This window comes from Strix aluco, chromosome 17, assembly GCF_031877795.1.
Source record: "Strix aluco isolate bStrAlu1 chromosome 17, bStrAlu1.hap1, whole genome shotgun sequence".
Taxonomy (NCBI): Eukaryota; Metazoa; Chordata; class Aves; order Strigiformes; family Strigidae; genus Strix; species Strix aluco.
In genome coordinates this window covers 16,053,785-16,068,013 of record NC_133947.1, presented here as the reverse complement: position 1 = coordinate 16,068,013, position 14,229 = coordinate 16,053,785, and the positions used below count along the sequence as shown (strand labels likewise).

The following is a 14,229-nucleotide window of genomic DNA, read 5'->3' as shown; positions in this document are numbered from 1 at the left end:
CTGCACATCAAAGACAGCAGTGGTTATTCTGTAGCAGAACTGATGTCCTGCCCTGTATTCCTGTTGGCAGTTTCTTTTTTGTAAAACCTGTCTCCAAGATACAGTCTCATAGCTAAGTGTTCTGCGAGTATGTGGGTACGAAGACAATTATCCTTGTCATATATACTTATGTCATATGTGAGATCTGTAGAAAAGAAATGCTTGGTATCTCTTAGATCTCTCATGAGAGTCAATCCAGAGAAAAAGCTTTACCAATTGAAGTGTAGCTTAGCCCTCAGGAGAGGAACTGGTCATTGAATTATTTTGTTTGGTAGAAGTAAAAAGTACAGGCGAAAGGAATAGACCCTTTGTATGAGGGAGATGCATGCAGGGTATTTCAGCCATCACTCTGGATCTAGCAGTTGATCTCTTTTGGTTCTGTCTTAAGCTGACATGGGGTCAGTTCTGCAAGCAACAGGTAGCTTAGGCCAAACCAGCAAATACTTAAGTAACTGTTACATTTAGTTAACAGTCAGTGTGGAACTTGGACTGAGTCACGCTTACAGCATAGGAGGAGGTAGCTGGATCATCACAAACTCTGAAAGAAATTTAGTTGTAGTCAAAAACTAGTAAGTCTGAGCTTCTAGTGAGATGCTGTAGAAACAGAATTCATGTGATTCCTGAAGGAGAAGGTCAATATTGATAAGTAAGTAAGGAGTAGTGGTAGGGATGGTGCCTCTATCTTTAGCATTGCAGTGCTTTTACTGTAATAGCACATCCAGCTCTACAGTCCATGCTTTAGAAAAAAACCTTGAAAACCTCCGAGTGTCTAAAAGACCTGTATGAATGAATCTGGAAAACCTACTTATTAATTAAAATACAGAGGAGTCTTCGTTATCTTAGCCTATGCTGCCACTGAAAGGACAGCCTTGCCTTCACTCTTTTCCCAGCTGCATTTTTTCTCTGCTTATATGCCTGTATGTCTGTGCTGTTGGCTGAGGATTTTTCTGCCATTCATATATTCTGAGTAACACTGGCTTCCATTTGTGTACAGAATTAACAGAGCTGTATTGCATGTTGTTCTAAAATCTTTGATTGCATTAACATCATCTCTTACAGCCAAATCCTAAGCTGTGTGGGCCAAGGCACTGTTTCTTCTTTGCCTACTCAGTGAAACTGATAATATTTTCTCATCACCTCCTTTCAGAGCCTGTACAGATGGTTTTCTGGTTTATTTTTCAGATTAATTCTGTTGTTCTAAAGGAAGATTTAAGAACTATGGTAGAAAATTTCTATGCAGCTCTATTTGGATATGATGAGGTAAGAAGGATGTTTTCAGAGGATGTGCAAGAACAAGTAGACGATCTAATTCATGAACACAGAATACTCCAGATGGGTAAAACATTTGCCGTACATATCCTTGGAGAAATGTTACATTATGGAAGCAGACTTCTTAGTTATTGCAATCATGTTATGCCTTGAATTAACATGCTTTTAAGAAGAAAGCAAGCACACAGAATATTGATTTAAACCATGAGACACGGAAGGAGGGATGTTCTTTGTACTACTTCACCATCACTACTTGACCATCAATAAATCATTTTGTCCCTCTGAATCCCATTGTGCTCAGCTATAGTTTGAAAGCGAAGAGAGTATTTATTTATAGGGAGTCTACGTGAGAGGGTATTTATAGGAAGTATCTAATAATATGGGGAGGCAAAAGCACCACTGTGCACAAGTGCCTGCAGGACTTTCAAGAAGAAAATATAATTGCATCATCTCTTTTAGTAGTTATTTTTTTGCTCTAGTGGGTGTTGCTCTTTCACATGGTGATAGTATTTTTTGCACGGTGATTTGCATTATTAATATCTTGTAAATGTAAACTTCATAGAGTTGTGGACAATGTTACGCATGCAAGTCTGTAATCTAGTTTTAAGTACAGCCAGGCTATGTCTGCCTGTGTCTGTCTTCTTTTCTTTTCTCTTTTTGTTGACGCTCTTTTTGGAAACAAAATGACTAGTTAAATTAAAGACAAATGTTGACCTTTTTTATTTTTAACTGAATATTTTAAAATCTCTCTTGCCTTTGGCAAATGTGTCAGCAGAAGACAAGAGTTATGAGACTATGGTCATAACACCACATAATCTGAAAAGACAATAAAAGTGGGAGAGAATTTAGACAAAAAGCACTCGTGGATGTGATTCTTGTATAAGCCAAATTTAATATTAGATTTAACTGGAAATATCTAGATAGTTCTTGATGAGGAGGAGTTCTCTCTTTCTCATTTAGAATGAAAAATAGAAAAGCAAAGCAAAATAGCAAAGTCCTGACTATGTTTCTGCAACATTGTATTCAACATCCTTTAATTTTTCTTTTCCAAGTGTCATGGGCTTCACACAGTTCTGTGAGGTGATGCTGTCTTCTCTGTAAGGCCAGAATTTTTATAGTAAATATTTCATAACGTAGAAATGTAATTATCGACTCCTATATTAGGAATACCCTGACGCGTTTTTTTTTCCTCCAAATTAACTTGCCAGAATATTTGTTACAGGCTGCTCTGTAAATGAAGGCCAGGGTTGTTCTTCCGTTTTGGGAAAGAGTGATGTTGATGCCTTTTCATACGTACAGTCCATACCAGCTGTGGGCTTTGAGACAGCTGATATTGTCAGTTGCCAAGTAGAGTAACATGTTGTCTTGTGTTCAGACCCTCTTCACGTGCAATTTTTAATCCCTTCTGTACTTCCTTTAGGGAATCTTGTCTGATGATCATGTTCTGGCAGCAGCTCTTTGGAGAAACCTTTTTAACAAGAACTGTGAGGACCCTCGACATTTGGAGTTACTTGTAGAATACGTACGCAAACAGGTACACTACAGCTCATGGTGTGAATTCTCTTCGTTCTCTTGTTTAGAATATTAAATATTTATTTTTATTGCTTGCATACTATGTAGCTCAGTTCTCATAAATATAACTGATTTTTATATTCAGTGATTATTTTTAGGGGGGAAAAGGCAAAAATATAAAAACTGTCTGATATTTAATGCAGTTTGATGAAAAATGGCTGCAGAGAAGTTCACAGAATATTGAAAGCAATCCTGCTCATCTTTTTCTGAACCTATGCTGTGGAGGGGCTTCACAAAATGTGTCAGAAGTGGGCTGCAACTTGTTGTGGAATTACAGTTGATGTTGGGGAGTTGGGATCCTCTTCATAATGAAATAGCACACAGAGCTTGAAAGTCTCCTGATGATCTTTGTGGGAAACAAGTAAAAGGTTTTGTTTTCCAGAATTATTTCTGTTTCTTTCAGTTATTACCTGGAGGAAACAATACTAAGTAGTGTTTGTCTTCTCAACCCTTAGGAGGTTTGTGAACCAGGTTTCTAGGAAATGTTGGTAGGATATACGCCAGGCGGGTACCAAAGACAGAAGAGGGGTGAGAGAGGTTCTGGAGGAAGAGTATAGGCTGTTGGACAGCGAGTTGAAGACCAGAACCTCCTCAAGAGCATTTTATGTAATGTTTCCAATACTGTATTCAGGACCAGATAGAGATTTGGAGAGATGGTATTTCAGTGTGTGTCTGAGAAAATGGTATGGGAAGTAAAGGGCTGAACTTTAAGGGGCCGAGGACACTTTTGGAATGCTAGAGGGCTTATCAGGAGGGACAGACTTAATTTAATGTGTAAGGTTGCTGATGCTTACCATAAGTGAGGCTGAAGGAAAGTTTAAAACTGAAGATTGACAGGGAGCAAACACGTATAAAAAGTATGTAATTTGGGACAATTTGCTGCCAAGTGTTGCACTTCTGTATATTCAAGCAAAGGATAGGACAGAATCTATCGGCAGTTGAATAGGAAACAGTGATCACACAGATAAATGTGGCACGTTGGGTAAGAATCATCACAGCTTCTGTGAAGACAGGTCATTCCTGTAGTCAACTCTACAGTGGTGCATTTGCAAAAAACAGTCCTGCTTTACGTAGACATTGATGAGCTCTAAACTGTCTGTTACCATACAGAAATGAGTCCCTGAGATTATAATTGCATTATCAAAATGTCAGCTCAGCACTCTGTGGTGTTTAAAAAAAGTAAAACAAATGCTTAGAACTACTAAGGAAGGAAACAGAGAATAAAATAGCATTGTCGTGCCACTTTTTAAATTCATGCTACCCTTGTGATCTTGAATAATGTGTATGGTTTGGGTTCCGACCCTCAAGAAAGATTAAAAACTGAACTGAAGAAGCCTCAGAGAAGAGCGGTAAGGGTGACATGAAACAGCTCCTTTATTAGCAATGAGTAGGATCCTCTGCCTGAAAAACAGCTGAGAAAGAATATGAGACAGCTCTGGAAAATCTTGAAGGCGTATGAAAGGTGAGCAAGAGAAGGCTGTGGGGACATAACATTGCTGCAGGTTGTTTGGGATGCCACAACTGCACATGGGTTTCAAAGCCACTGGCAAGGTTTATGGAAGAGAAGTCTGTCCAGGGCTATGAAATCCACAGCAACCACTTCGGGTTCAAAATCCCTGAGCTAACAGATTTTGAGAGGGAGGGAAAATAAACAAGGAAGATAACATTGTATGCACACGTTGTACGCAACTCCTCCTGGGAAATCTGCTGATGGTGACTGTCAGCAACAGGATATTGTGCTTAGGTGGCTCTTCAGTCTAACCCTCCGTGGTCATTGGTGTATTCCTTCCCCTGTTGAGAAATTCCTTGTCCAATTATCTTTTGTTTCCAGTAAGCATTGTGTACAGGTCTTTCCCACAATTTCTTGCTGATCCTGCCTTTTAACAATGAATGCCAGAGAAGAATATAGAAACAGGGCAAGCATGTGTACTATTTCCCTGGTCAAGACTCCTAGCAATGTGCATTCACAGACCTCCTGAGTCAGAAATGGTGGTTTTGTCTTTTACTGACCCTTGATGGACTTTTTTTCTTTTTTTTCTTCCCCCACCGCAACCTCCCCCCACCATTACAGTGTCCTGTGGCAGCAACTTAACCCGATGTTGTGTGACAAGAGGTTTTTATTTTGCTTACATTGCACCTTAAAATTTCATTTGATCCCAAGTGTTTCTTGCATTGTGAAAATGAGCATTCATTCCATATTCACCCCCTCCAGCTCATGTGCTTTTATATTATAAATCTCAGGTGTTCCCTGCTGCTCAGGCTTTTTTTCCGTAGTGAAAAGCCTTGGTCTACGTGAAACCACTTCTATGAGAGCACTCCATGTAGATGATGATACTAGCAGTGTGTCATCTGAATTAACTGCTGGGAAGATAAATTGACTCATGTTAGCTTTGTGTGGCTCTTCTTTGTCCTGTTGCCACACGTTCTGAGGAAGCATTAGCTAAGGTGTCAGTAGAAGACCTTACGCAGTTACCTCCAGTGGATCTGCAGATACTTATCTCCTGGCCTTTCCATGCCACTTAAGCAGTCCTAAATTATCTTTTTAGGTCTACCTCACACAAATGGCAAAGTACGCTAAAATCTCCCCGTTCTGCTTGCTTTCTGGACAGTGACATGTTTGCGTAGCTCTTGAGGAACCTGAACGGGTGATGGGACACCTTGCACTAACGCCCTGTCCTTGCAGGTGCAGCACCTGGACGCGCTGAGCGGGGAGGACCTACTGCTGACGGGTGAGGTGAGCTGGCGGCCGCTCGTGGAGAGCAACGCCCGCAGCATCCTCAAGCCCCTTTCCCCTGTTTACAATGACGAAGGACTCTGAGAGTGCCAGCGCCTGACATTTCTATCAATTTGTCAGATCAGCTTGGGGAAGCAAGCCTGAAATTGAACTGGGGTGAGGCTGTGAGGTCAGGAAGGAAACTGCTGTTGAAAAGAAAATATTTAATGAGGTATCCTATCTGTGGCGCCTCAGTAGCAAACTGGACAGCCATACTCTTCTGAATAAATTCTAGTTGGTTTGAGAACCTCTGTCCTTTTTATGGCACTGAGTGATCCCTGCTGACAAATTGAAAGACCTGCCTTCTGTCTTTAGAAAAGCAGATATTTTACCGTGACTTAGAGTTATCTCAAGAAGACATTTCTGTCCTTTGCCTTGTTTGGAGAGCTGCTACATAGAGACACAACGGTGTTCCTCGCTCACTGAATGGTTGTGAATGCAAATCTGAGCTTTGCATATTAGATGTTAATGTATTTTAAAAGCCTGATACCAAGATGGAATGGTCCATTTTTGCTTTAGTGGAGTTAAGAATTGCTTTAACAGATTCTGAAGGGTTTTCTGTGAAAATCCTTTTTAGGAGCTCTCTGCTCTGTTGCACAGGATAGGAGGATGCAAAGAATAATGTGCAGTCCCCAGTAATCCTCTATGACTCTAGCCATCTTAATGAGAATAAACTCAAAAATGTGTTTGGACTGTCACTAAAAGCTGCCTCAGAGTACTTGGTATTTCAGTCTGCCTTGCTGATATTTCCATATTCTTTTTAGAGTTGTGGTCTAAGAATTTATTTATGAAAAGAACATCTCTGTTTCTATCCATGGCTCTTAGTGGAACAGGACTATGCTATCCTCCATCCCCCAAAGCAGTGGTCCACGGTTTTTTAATAAGACCTATCAACCCCAGTGAAAACTTTATATGGCTGTGCAGGCAAATTACGCCAACATAGTAATTACAGAAGCAAGAGCTCCACTGATTAAATAAGCAGAGGCTGAGGTGTACTGTGTAGGTGGATGGTTCACCAGGCTATTTCCAGGTCAGTGACAAAAACAGTTTTCATTTTTCTCCTGTCTAAAATCCTAGTCAATAATAAATGTCAGTCTGGGTAAAACTGATGTGTGTGTGTTTTCTGTGCCATGTGCGCTTTTGATAAGAATAAGCCCTATAATATCAGGATTTATTCCTAATAAAACTACTAAACAAAAGTCAAAGGTGATAACCCTTAATTTGTGAAATTAATCCTTAATCTGGTGAAAGTGTGACTGCCTGGCTGTGACTATTCTTCCTTCTGAAGTTGCTTTTTTCACGTTGTGTGTTTTGAGGAGTATTTGACATCCCTTCTCTGTGTAAAGAGCAGTGGGATGCAGAATATAGGCTCCCAAACACTGGCTTGCATTTTTTTTGTTTAATCTTCTCTTAGGGAGCCTTCTGTGTATAAAAAAGGCATTTTGTTATTTTTTTTCCAAGGCGAACTTCCTCAGTTTAACTTGTTATAAAATGAGTCATGTAAAGAAACCCTCTATGTGTGAGGTGTATCCCTTCTCTGTGAAAACATTACAGACCAAACAACTTGCTTGCAGTTTATTTAAGATGCTTTTGTTGAAAGCTGAGCTAAGCAGAGAAACCTCTTATGTGTGAAGTATTATACAGTGTGTGTGAGATAATAACACCTTGTAATTCATTACAGCTGGGTTGTATTTACATAAAAGAAGGCTGAGCTGTGTAGGAATTTGCTGATTAATTTATTTTTAATGAGAGTGAAGTATACCAAGTACCAAAATAAACTTTACTTTGTGTATCTTACTGCTCCTGAAATAGGTGGAAAAATTAATGGTAGATATTTTGGCTCAAAGCTACATACATTAATTCATATACAAAACAGTCATTTAAACTTTAACCCCTTTCCTGCTATGTAATTTAAACCTGGACTCATGTTATCCATGCCATGGGAACACAGGACTGAGTACACCACCATCCAACCTGGTGCTGCGTACAGGTCAGAGATCGTGTAGTGTCTGTGGTGCTGATGCTGTGAAGCCAGTAGAATTCATGGGACCACTAGTCCGGAGATGACAATGCCTTTTGTACTCTGAATATGGGGCAGCCATGTGTTCAAAATTGAACCCTTTCCTATGTTTATGGGCAGGAGGCTCCAGAAATCATGCTGGTGCCAGATTGTGGTCATTGGCATCTGCTTTTGCACTTTTTATTAATATGAGAATAAAGACCTATAATCATGGCTCTCTGCTTGTTCCATAAAATGCCTTCAACCACCCCGCTGTTACCGAGCTGAGCCAGCAGTCAGGGTGTGTTTTGGACAGAAGTTTGTTGCCTGTTAAGAGAATAAGGCAGAAACTGTCTATGAATTGAAAGGGTAATCTGTTAGAGAGGAAAAATACACTGGAGGCTACACAGGACAAGAGAAGACGTTGCTTCCCAGCCATTAGTTACTTGGAGACAGGATATGGATGTAGAATATGACCCCTCTTACTCTTGAGAGGTGGCTGCCGTAGCCAGTATCTTACATAAAGACATCTTTACATCCAGTATTTGGAGTCCCTGAGAATACATTTCCAGCAGCAAAATCTGCACCTTGCAGGCATTGCAGCAGCAATGGTTAGCAGTTAAAAGTGATGCCTATGTACAGTACTGCTTCAAGTGCAGCAGAATGCAGGGTTTTTCACCAAACATTGTAAAGCCCATCTTTTCCCATCTTCGAGGTTTTGCAGAGGGAATGACTGAAGGTGTTTTGCTTATGGACAGTTCTTTGTTTATGCTGCTGGGTTTTTTGACAGTGGTCTCAGAGCATGGGCTTGGGGACACTTACTATATTTTAAGTGAATGTATGTATGCACATTTCTTCTGGAATGAGCTATGTTGAGCACTTTATCATCCAACCTGATCTCCTAGCTCATATATGGAATTTGGACATTGCTTATTATTCCAAAGGACTTGTTCCCCCAACTTTCCCAGGTGTCTTCAAATCAAGAGACCTGAGCCCGTAGGAAGCACTCATCATTTCAGCTAGATCTTGCCTTTCTTCTTTCTGTAAGCAGAAAAGAAGGGCCAATGCTCAATGTCTTCCCTTCCTTCTCTGCTGTTTTGCACCAGTGGGAAAGTAGGTGCATGTTTTGCCCACAGGGTCAAACTTGGGAAGTCTCTTGCTTCAGACTGATACTCTGAAACATTTTGGAGTGGGGGAGGAGTCATCTGATACCCTTCGATGCTGACTCTGTATTTTAGGTGATTAAATGTTTCCTGTGTCATGTCAGCTTCTGTGTTCACACTGCCTTTTGGTATTTATATCTAACAGTTTTCTCCTGCTTCTTTAAACAGCTGAAGTGCTAAGAGCACAGGCATCCTTGGTGATCTCCACATTCCCTGTACTGTCCAGGTGCCTAAGCCCTGTTAAAGTGCAGTTACCACTTCCCAGATTTCTGACTCTATCCTCGCCTTCCACAAAGTGAAGTTTTTAGTCATGCTTCTGCCACACCAAGCCTCCGGGTCAGAATTGCTGCTCCTGATATAGCAGTTGGACTTAACTACTGACCTGTCTCACTTACCCTGCCTTTGGCTTGGAGATAAGGTAAGCAGAAGCTGGAGACTGAGTAAAGGCAAATTTTTCCACCAGAGCTTTAAATTAGATGAATGTAGAGTAGATGAAGAATAGCAAGGCCATGGGAGGGAAAGCATCAGCTGGGAGGCGATGGTGATGGGTTCTGCAAGCGTGGTCCCTGTGATGTGTGCTGCTGCATGACAGCACTTTGAGGAGCAGTGAGAGCTGTACCATACCCTGTGATCCACTCTCATATTTTTCCACACTCTCCTACTTCCAAAACCCTGCCAAAGGAGGTCTTCCTTCAGAAATCAAACCAACATTGACTTGGTGCAGTCTACTTGTAGCATTTCTGTGGGACCAGTTTAATCCTGAGTGTGTAGCAAAGGTTGTCTGCATCCCAGAGATGTGCTGAAGTACTGCTTGAGAAGTGTTTTGGAGAAGTTTGTTGATCCCCTCTACAGGTATGCTGAACAATTCATTGCCCATCTTGAGCTCCAAAACTGTACTGTGCATGCTTTCTTCCAGGAAGATGGAAATACCAGTGTTGGGAGTCGCAAATGTTTACATTAATACCCAGGAATTACCGAGTGTCTTTCTAACTCTTCTGCTAATAGAGTTGTGCCACAAATACAGTGGTCATCTGGTGTGAAGCTCTACGGTTTCTCAGGCCCCAGTGCAGATGCTTGGTTGTGGTCTTAGCGTAGTACATGGGGTTTTTTTGGATGATGCTGGTGGCAGCTAATTTCTTGGTAGATCCCTCCCCTCCCCAACTGCATCTTCACATTTGCCATGCTTTTCTGATCTCTGTTTTCTTCCTGCATAACAAATGCTGATCAAGACTTTTTTGCTCTTTTCTCTACAAGAGACTGTGATAAACCTGTGCCGCGTTCTTTCTGCTGAACAGTGCTGTATCGGGCTTGACTGGGCCTTTGGTGTCCTAAGGCTAGATTAACACCTCTTCCAGCAGTCTGGGTGATGGTACTTCTCCCACTCTGCGGCATGCCTTAGGGAGCAATATCTCCATCTTTTGGACATACTGTGTCTGCACAGCCTGGCCCTCAGTGCTATCTGTCTTTTCTTGAAGCTCTGAGAAGTCAAGGAAAGGACAGAAACTTACACAGGAGCCTGGGAAAGTTGGCAAGGACATAGGAAAGACCCTGAGGCTCAACATGAGTGAGTGGTAGGCTCTGCTGCTTAGGCAATTGTGCTGTGCTTGTGTAGTATCCACCTCTCTTCTCTGCCTGCAAAGGGAGTATCACCCACTGGTGCTGTGGGCAGCCTGGCCTCCTGCACTGTCATGGGGCAATTACATATCCATAGACTCACAACCCTTCCCAGACCCCTCTGGTGAGGGTTTCTTTACCGCTGGCCCTTCTTCAGGTGTTTGTGGCTGTCCTGTGCATTCTACATGTGTTCTTCCTGAAGTTGCTGAACATGTTGAGGGAGTACTTGTTTTGCTTACAGTCATTCAACCTGCTCAACAGCTTGCTCTGCTCATTTGTGGGACAGATGTTTGGGCCTCGTCCTTCCACTGGGAATGCAGAGCAGGAGCTCACATGAGCAGGATTCCACCTTCTGCTGTTACATTTCAATGTCTGCTCCAGATGTGATGTGCTGGGAGCAGCCAGGGAGTTTAGGTCTTGTGGCAGTAGATCTGCTTGGAGGGACCTGGGGCACACTAGTGTAAACAATTTCCTGCGCACAAGTGCAGGAACCAGAAATACCTACTGTCCTGTTCTTACTGTCTTGTGCAGGTATGTTCATGTAGGAGGACCCTGCAACTTGTTGCTGAGACTGGATCCTGTTGGTGTTGCTGTGCTACTGCAGCTCTCCCAGGAGGTAAGAGCTCCTTCATGCTTATTTAGGAAGCGAGGAGTCTTGCACATTCAAAGCCTTCATTAACAATTACGTCACTGACTAAAAGAGTGAGCTGGGCTCGTTCATTCCTCATCCCACCTGCCAGCCTCATGGGCTGCTCCACATCCTGTCAAAGCCAGGCATCGTATGAGGATTTGCTCATTGTCCCACATCCTTCCCTTCATACCCTCTTCCTGCTGGTAACTGAACCCACTGATGTTACAATGCCCAGTTCTATTTCTATGTATTTCCTTTGGAAGGAGAGAAGGAAGAGGTGTCTGAAAGTGCTTTCTCGCGTGTTCAGTACAGGGCAGCAGCTTAGGGAAGGGACACTGTGGTCCTTCTCATGACAGCTGTGAATTGGCACCCCGGGCAGCTCAGGGCTGGACTTTGAAGGGCCACCAGAGCGACTCCATGGCCACACATTGGCTTCCCTACATGGCACGTGGGTTGTAGGGACCTTGGAGCGACAACTGGAAAGAACCTGTGTGCTGGGCACTGAGCAGGGAGCCAGCGGAGGAGGTAGGGTTGTCTGCCTCCCCTGCCGTCACTAGTGGTTAGATCATTTGGCCTGTAGCTGGCAACTGGTGTGCAGTGCCCTCCTTCAGCTGAGTGGGTACAAAGCTGCCTCGCCCCTGATTTGGAAGAGTCTTAACATACAAATGGAAAAAATGAAACAAGGAATTTGTGTGCTGCTGCTGCATTTGGAAAAATGATCCTGCAATGCCACGGTCAGGAACCTTGGACAAGCAACTGGGAGACTTGACTTTGCACTGCTCTGTCTGTTGAGTTCAGTGCTGACACAGATTTCAGTGCAGTAACTAAAATTTGGACTTTTCTCAAGTCTGTGCCTGTTGTTTACATCTGGCCAGGGATTTCTGCACAGTAGAACATTGCCATGCGGATACCTTCCAGAAATGCCTGTAGATAAATGTGTTTGAACACCATGATGTTTTATGGTGGAAGATGTGGATTTCAGCCTGAAATAAAAGAGAAGGCGAAAGAAGGAAATCTGGCTTCTTGTGTTCCGAGGTGAATGCTCTCCAAGAACTGTACTATCATGAAACAAGTTGGCAGGCTCCTTCCATTTTTGCTTGAAGAGGAAGCAGCAGGTACATTTTGTGGAAAGCCCAGGCGATGTGTTTGTGTTTGGTGAGCTCCAAAAACATCTGTAGTGGGACACAAGAATGAAGTATTGCCTAATGCTTGGATCCTGACTGAGCTCAGGTATCAGCCAGGGTATAGCTGCCTAGGGACACTGACTTGGAAGTAGGACTTGATGTGTGTGTGTGTTTAGCCAGAGGGAGTTCTCCCCTTGTTTTTCCTCTGCTGATTGCAGAAGCTGCATAGACAACACTTCCAGATAAGGTCCTTGCTTTTAGCTGGCAAAAATTGGCCGATGTGATTCCCACATCCTACATTGGCCAATCAGTCTGTGGTGTGCCAATTATAGACATTTATCTCTTTGCCAGACAGCAGGGACAGAATACCTCTCATCTAATTTTAGATGTCTGCATGGTAAACCTCTGTCACTGACTGGCAGCCTGAGTTCTCCTTCTGCTCAGTGGAGAGATAAGCACTTTCTAGGCGCATTTCTTCTGACCTGTTTCAGCTGTGCTGCAGGCTGAGGTAACTGATTCTCTAGAAATCTGCCTCTCCCCACCAGCAGTGAAGAAGGCCAGCCTGCAGCTCAGCTGAAGAAGCTCAGCTGCAGATGTTTTACGTGGTATGTGCTTTCATGTGCTGAGGTCCATGAGAAATTCCTGGAGGAGAGTTGGTCGTTACCAAACACTAGCCAGAGATAGTGGAAATCCCTTTACTTTACAGAATCGGCAGCAGTTATTTATCTGGCAGAAAACATGCATTTGATGACTTTTTTTAAAATTCACACTCTTTTCACCTCTTTAGGAAGGCAAAAAGTAGGGTGATGTTACCCTTTTTTATGTTATCACCAAGGTGACCTTACCACCCTGGCAAAGCAGCTCCAGAAAAAGGCCCATCATGTTATTGCTCCTTCCCTTTGTTTTTTCCCCAAACTTCCTTACATTGTGTTTGGCTGTTCACCTCACATTTTAAGTTTATGTTATTTTTTAAGATGCTTTAACACTTATTTACACCTGTAACACTTCTATACCAGCAGCTTTCTTATAATTTTGTCCCATATCTATTGTCCACAGCTGCTAGCTCTACACCTGCTTGCTGCATTGCAGCACAGCTTTGGCAGGCAACTGAAATTTTTGGATTAAGCGTACCTTTGCTTCTGTTCTTGCAGTTTGCGCAGTCCTGGTAAGAGTTGATTCTGACTTCAGGGATCTAGACTAGACAGATAATCTAAACTAATCATCCCACTCCAGCTGTAGCCCATGGAGAGTGACAGTCCCTTGGGGACATGATTCATCCCAGCTGATACAGAATTTCGTGTCTGAATGTGCTGCTTCACACTTAGGCCTGGCTTTCTCTCTCCATTGACTATAGCTCAGTGATTATTAGAGAGGAGACATTTAGCTTTTAGACGACTTAATTTAGGCTGGATGAATTTAATCTACAGGGGGTTTGTAACTTGTAGATAAAAGGCTAGCTGATTAGATCAACTATCCAGCCAGTTCTTCATTCTCTGGTTAGCCTCCGCAGAGTTTAGTAGCTCCAGGGTAAGGGAGCTGAATGGGGTGGGGGAGGTCTGTGTTGCAGTCTGGCGTCTCCTGTGTGCCTCCTGTGCACAATTTTTCATGTACTGCATTGTGTTCTGGGTGGTGTGTTCCCAACACGGCGTTTTAGATCGCATATTAATGTCCGCCTGTATTGTTTCTCAAAAAATAGTGCCATGATGCTTTTGGGATACTGGAGTTAACTAATCCCAAAATACACAGCATGTGGACAGTATTGTCATTCACAGAGCACCAGACTCCTAAATTTGAATGTCCCTTTCTTGAAGGATTTCCAGTGAGATGCTAAAAGACCACATGAGCTATTGCTCTTGTAGCATGACGTGTAGTCTCATGACATGAGCTGTGCTGAGATTCCTGCTGTACTTCGTACAAACACTGTGATCCTGTGATATCAAAAAGATGGTGTTTTGGCTTCTCTGCTGGGTGCCAGCCTAGCAGAGCCAGGGCTCCTAGGAAATGCTAAGGAGGAGCATTAGCTATCATTCAGGGATGAATAAGTT

General features: G+C 42.8%; 1 protein-coding gene across 1 annotated transcript in view; it reads left to right on the top strand.

Annotated features, from left to right (window-relative positions):
* Positions 1-6,758, top strand: part of UQCC1 (ubiquinol-cytochrome c reductase complex assembly factor 1) — a 50,405-nt gene extending 43,647 nt beyond the window's left edge. Inside the window, exons 8-10 of the mRNA XM_074842977.1 lie at positions 1,222-1,299; positions 2,729-2,842; positions 5,564-6,758. Coding sequence (XP_074699078.1) covers positions 1,222-1,299; positions 2,729-2,842; positions 5,564-5,698 — 327 coding nt within the window. The 3' untranslated portion in view covers positions 5,699-6,758. The remainder of the gene's footprint in view (positions 1-1,221; positions 1,300-2,728; positions 2,843-5,563) is intronic.
* The last annotated feature ends 7,471 nt before the right edge of the window (positions 6,759-14,229 follow it).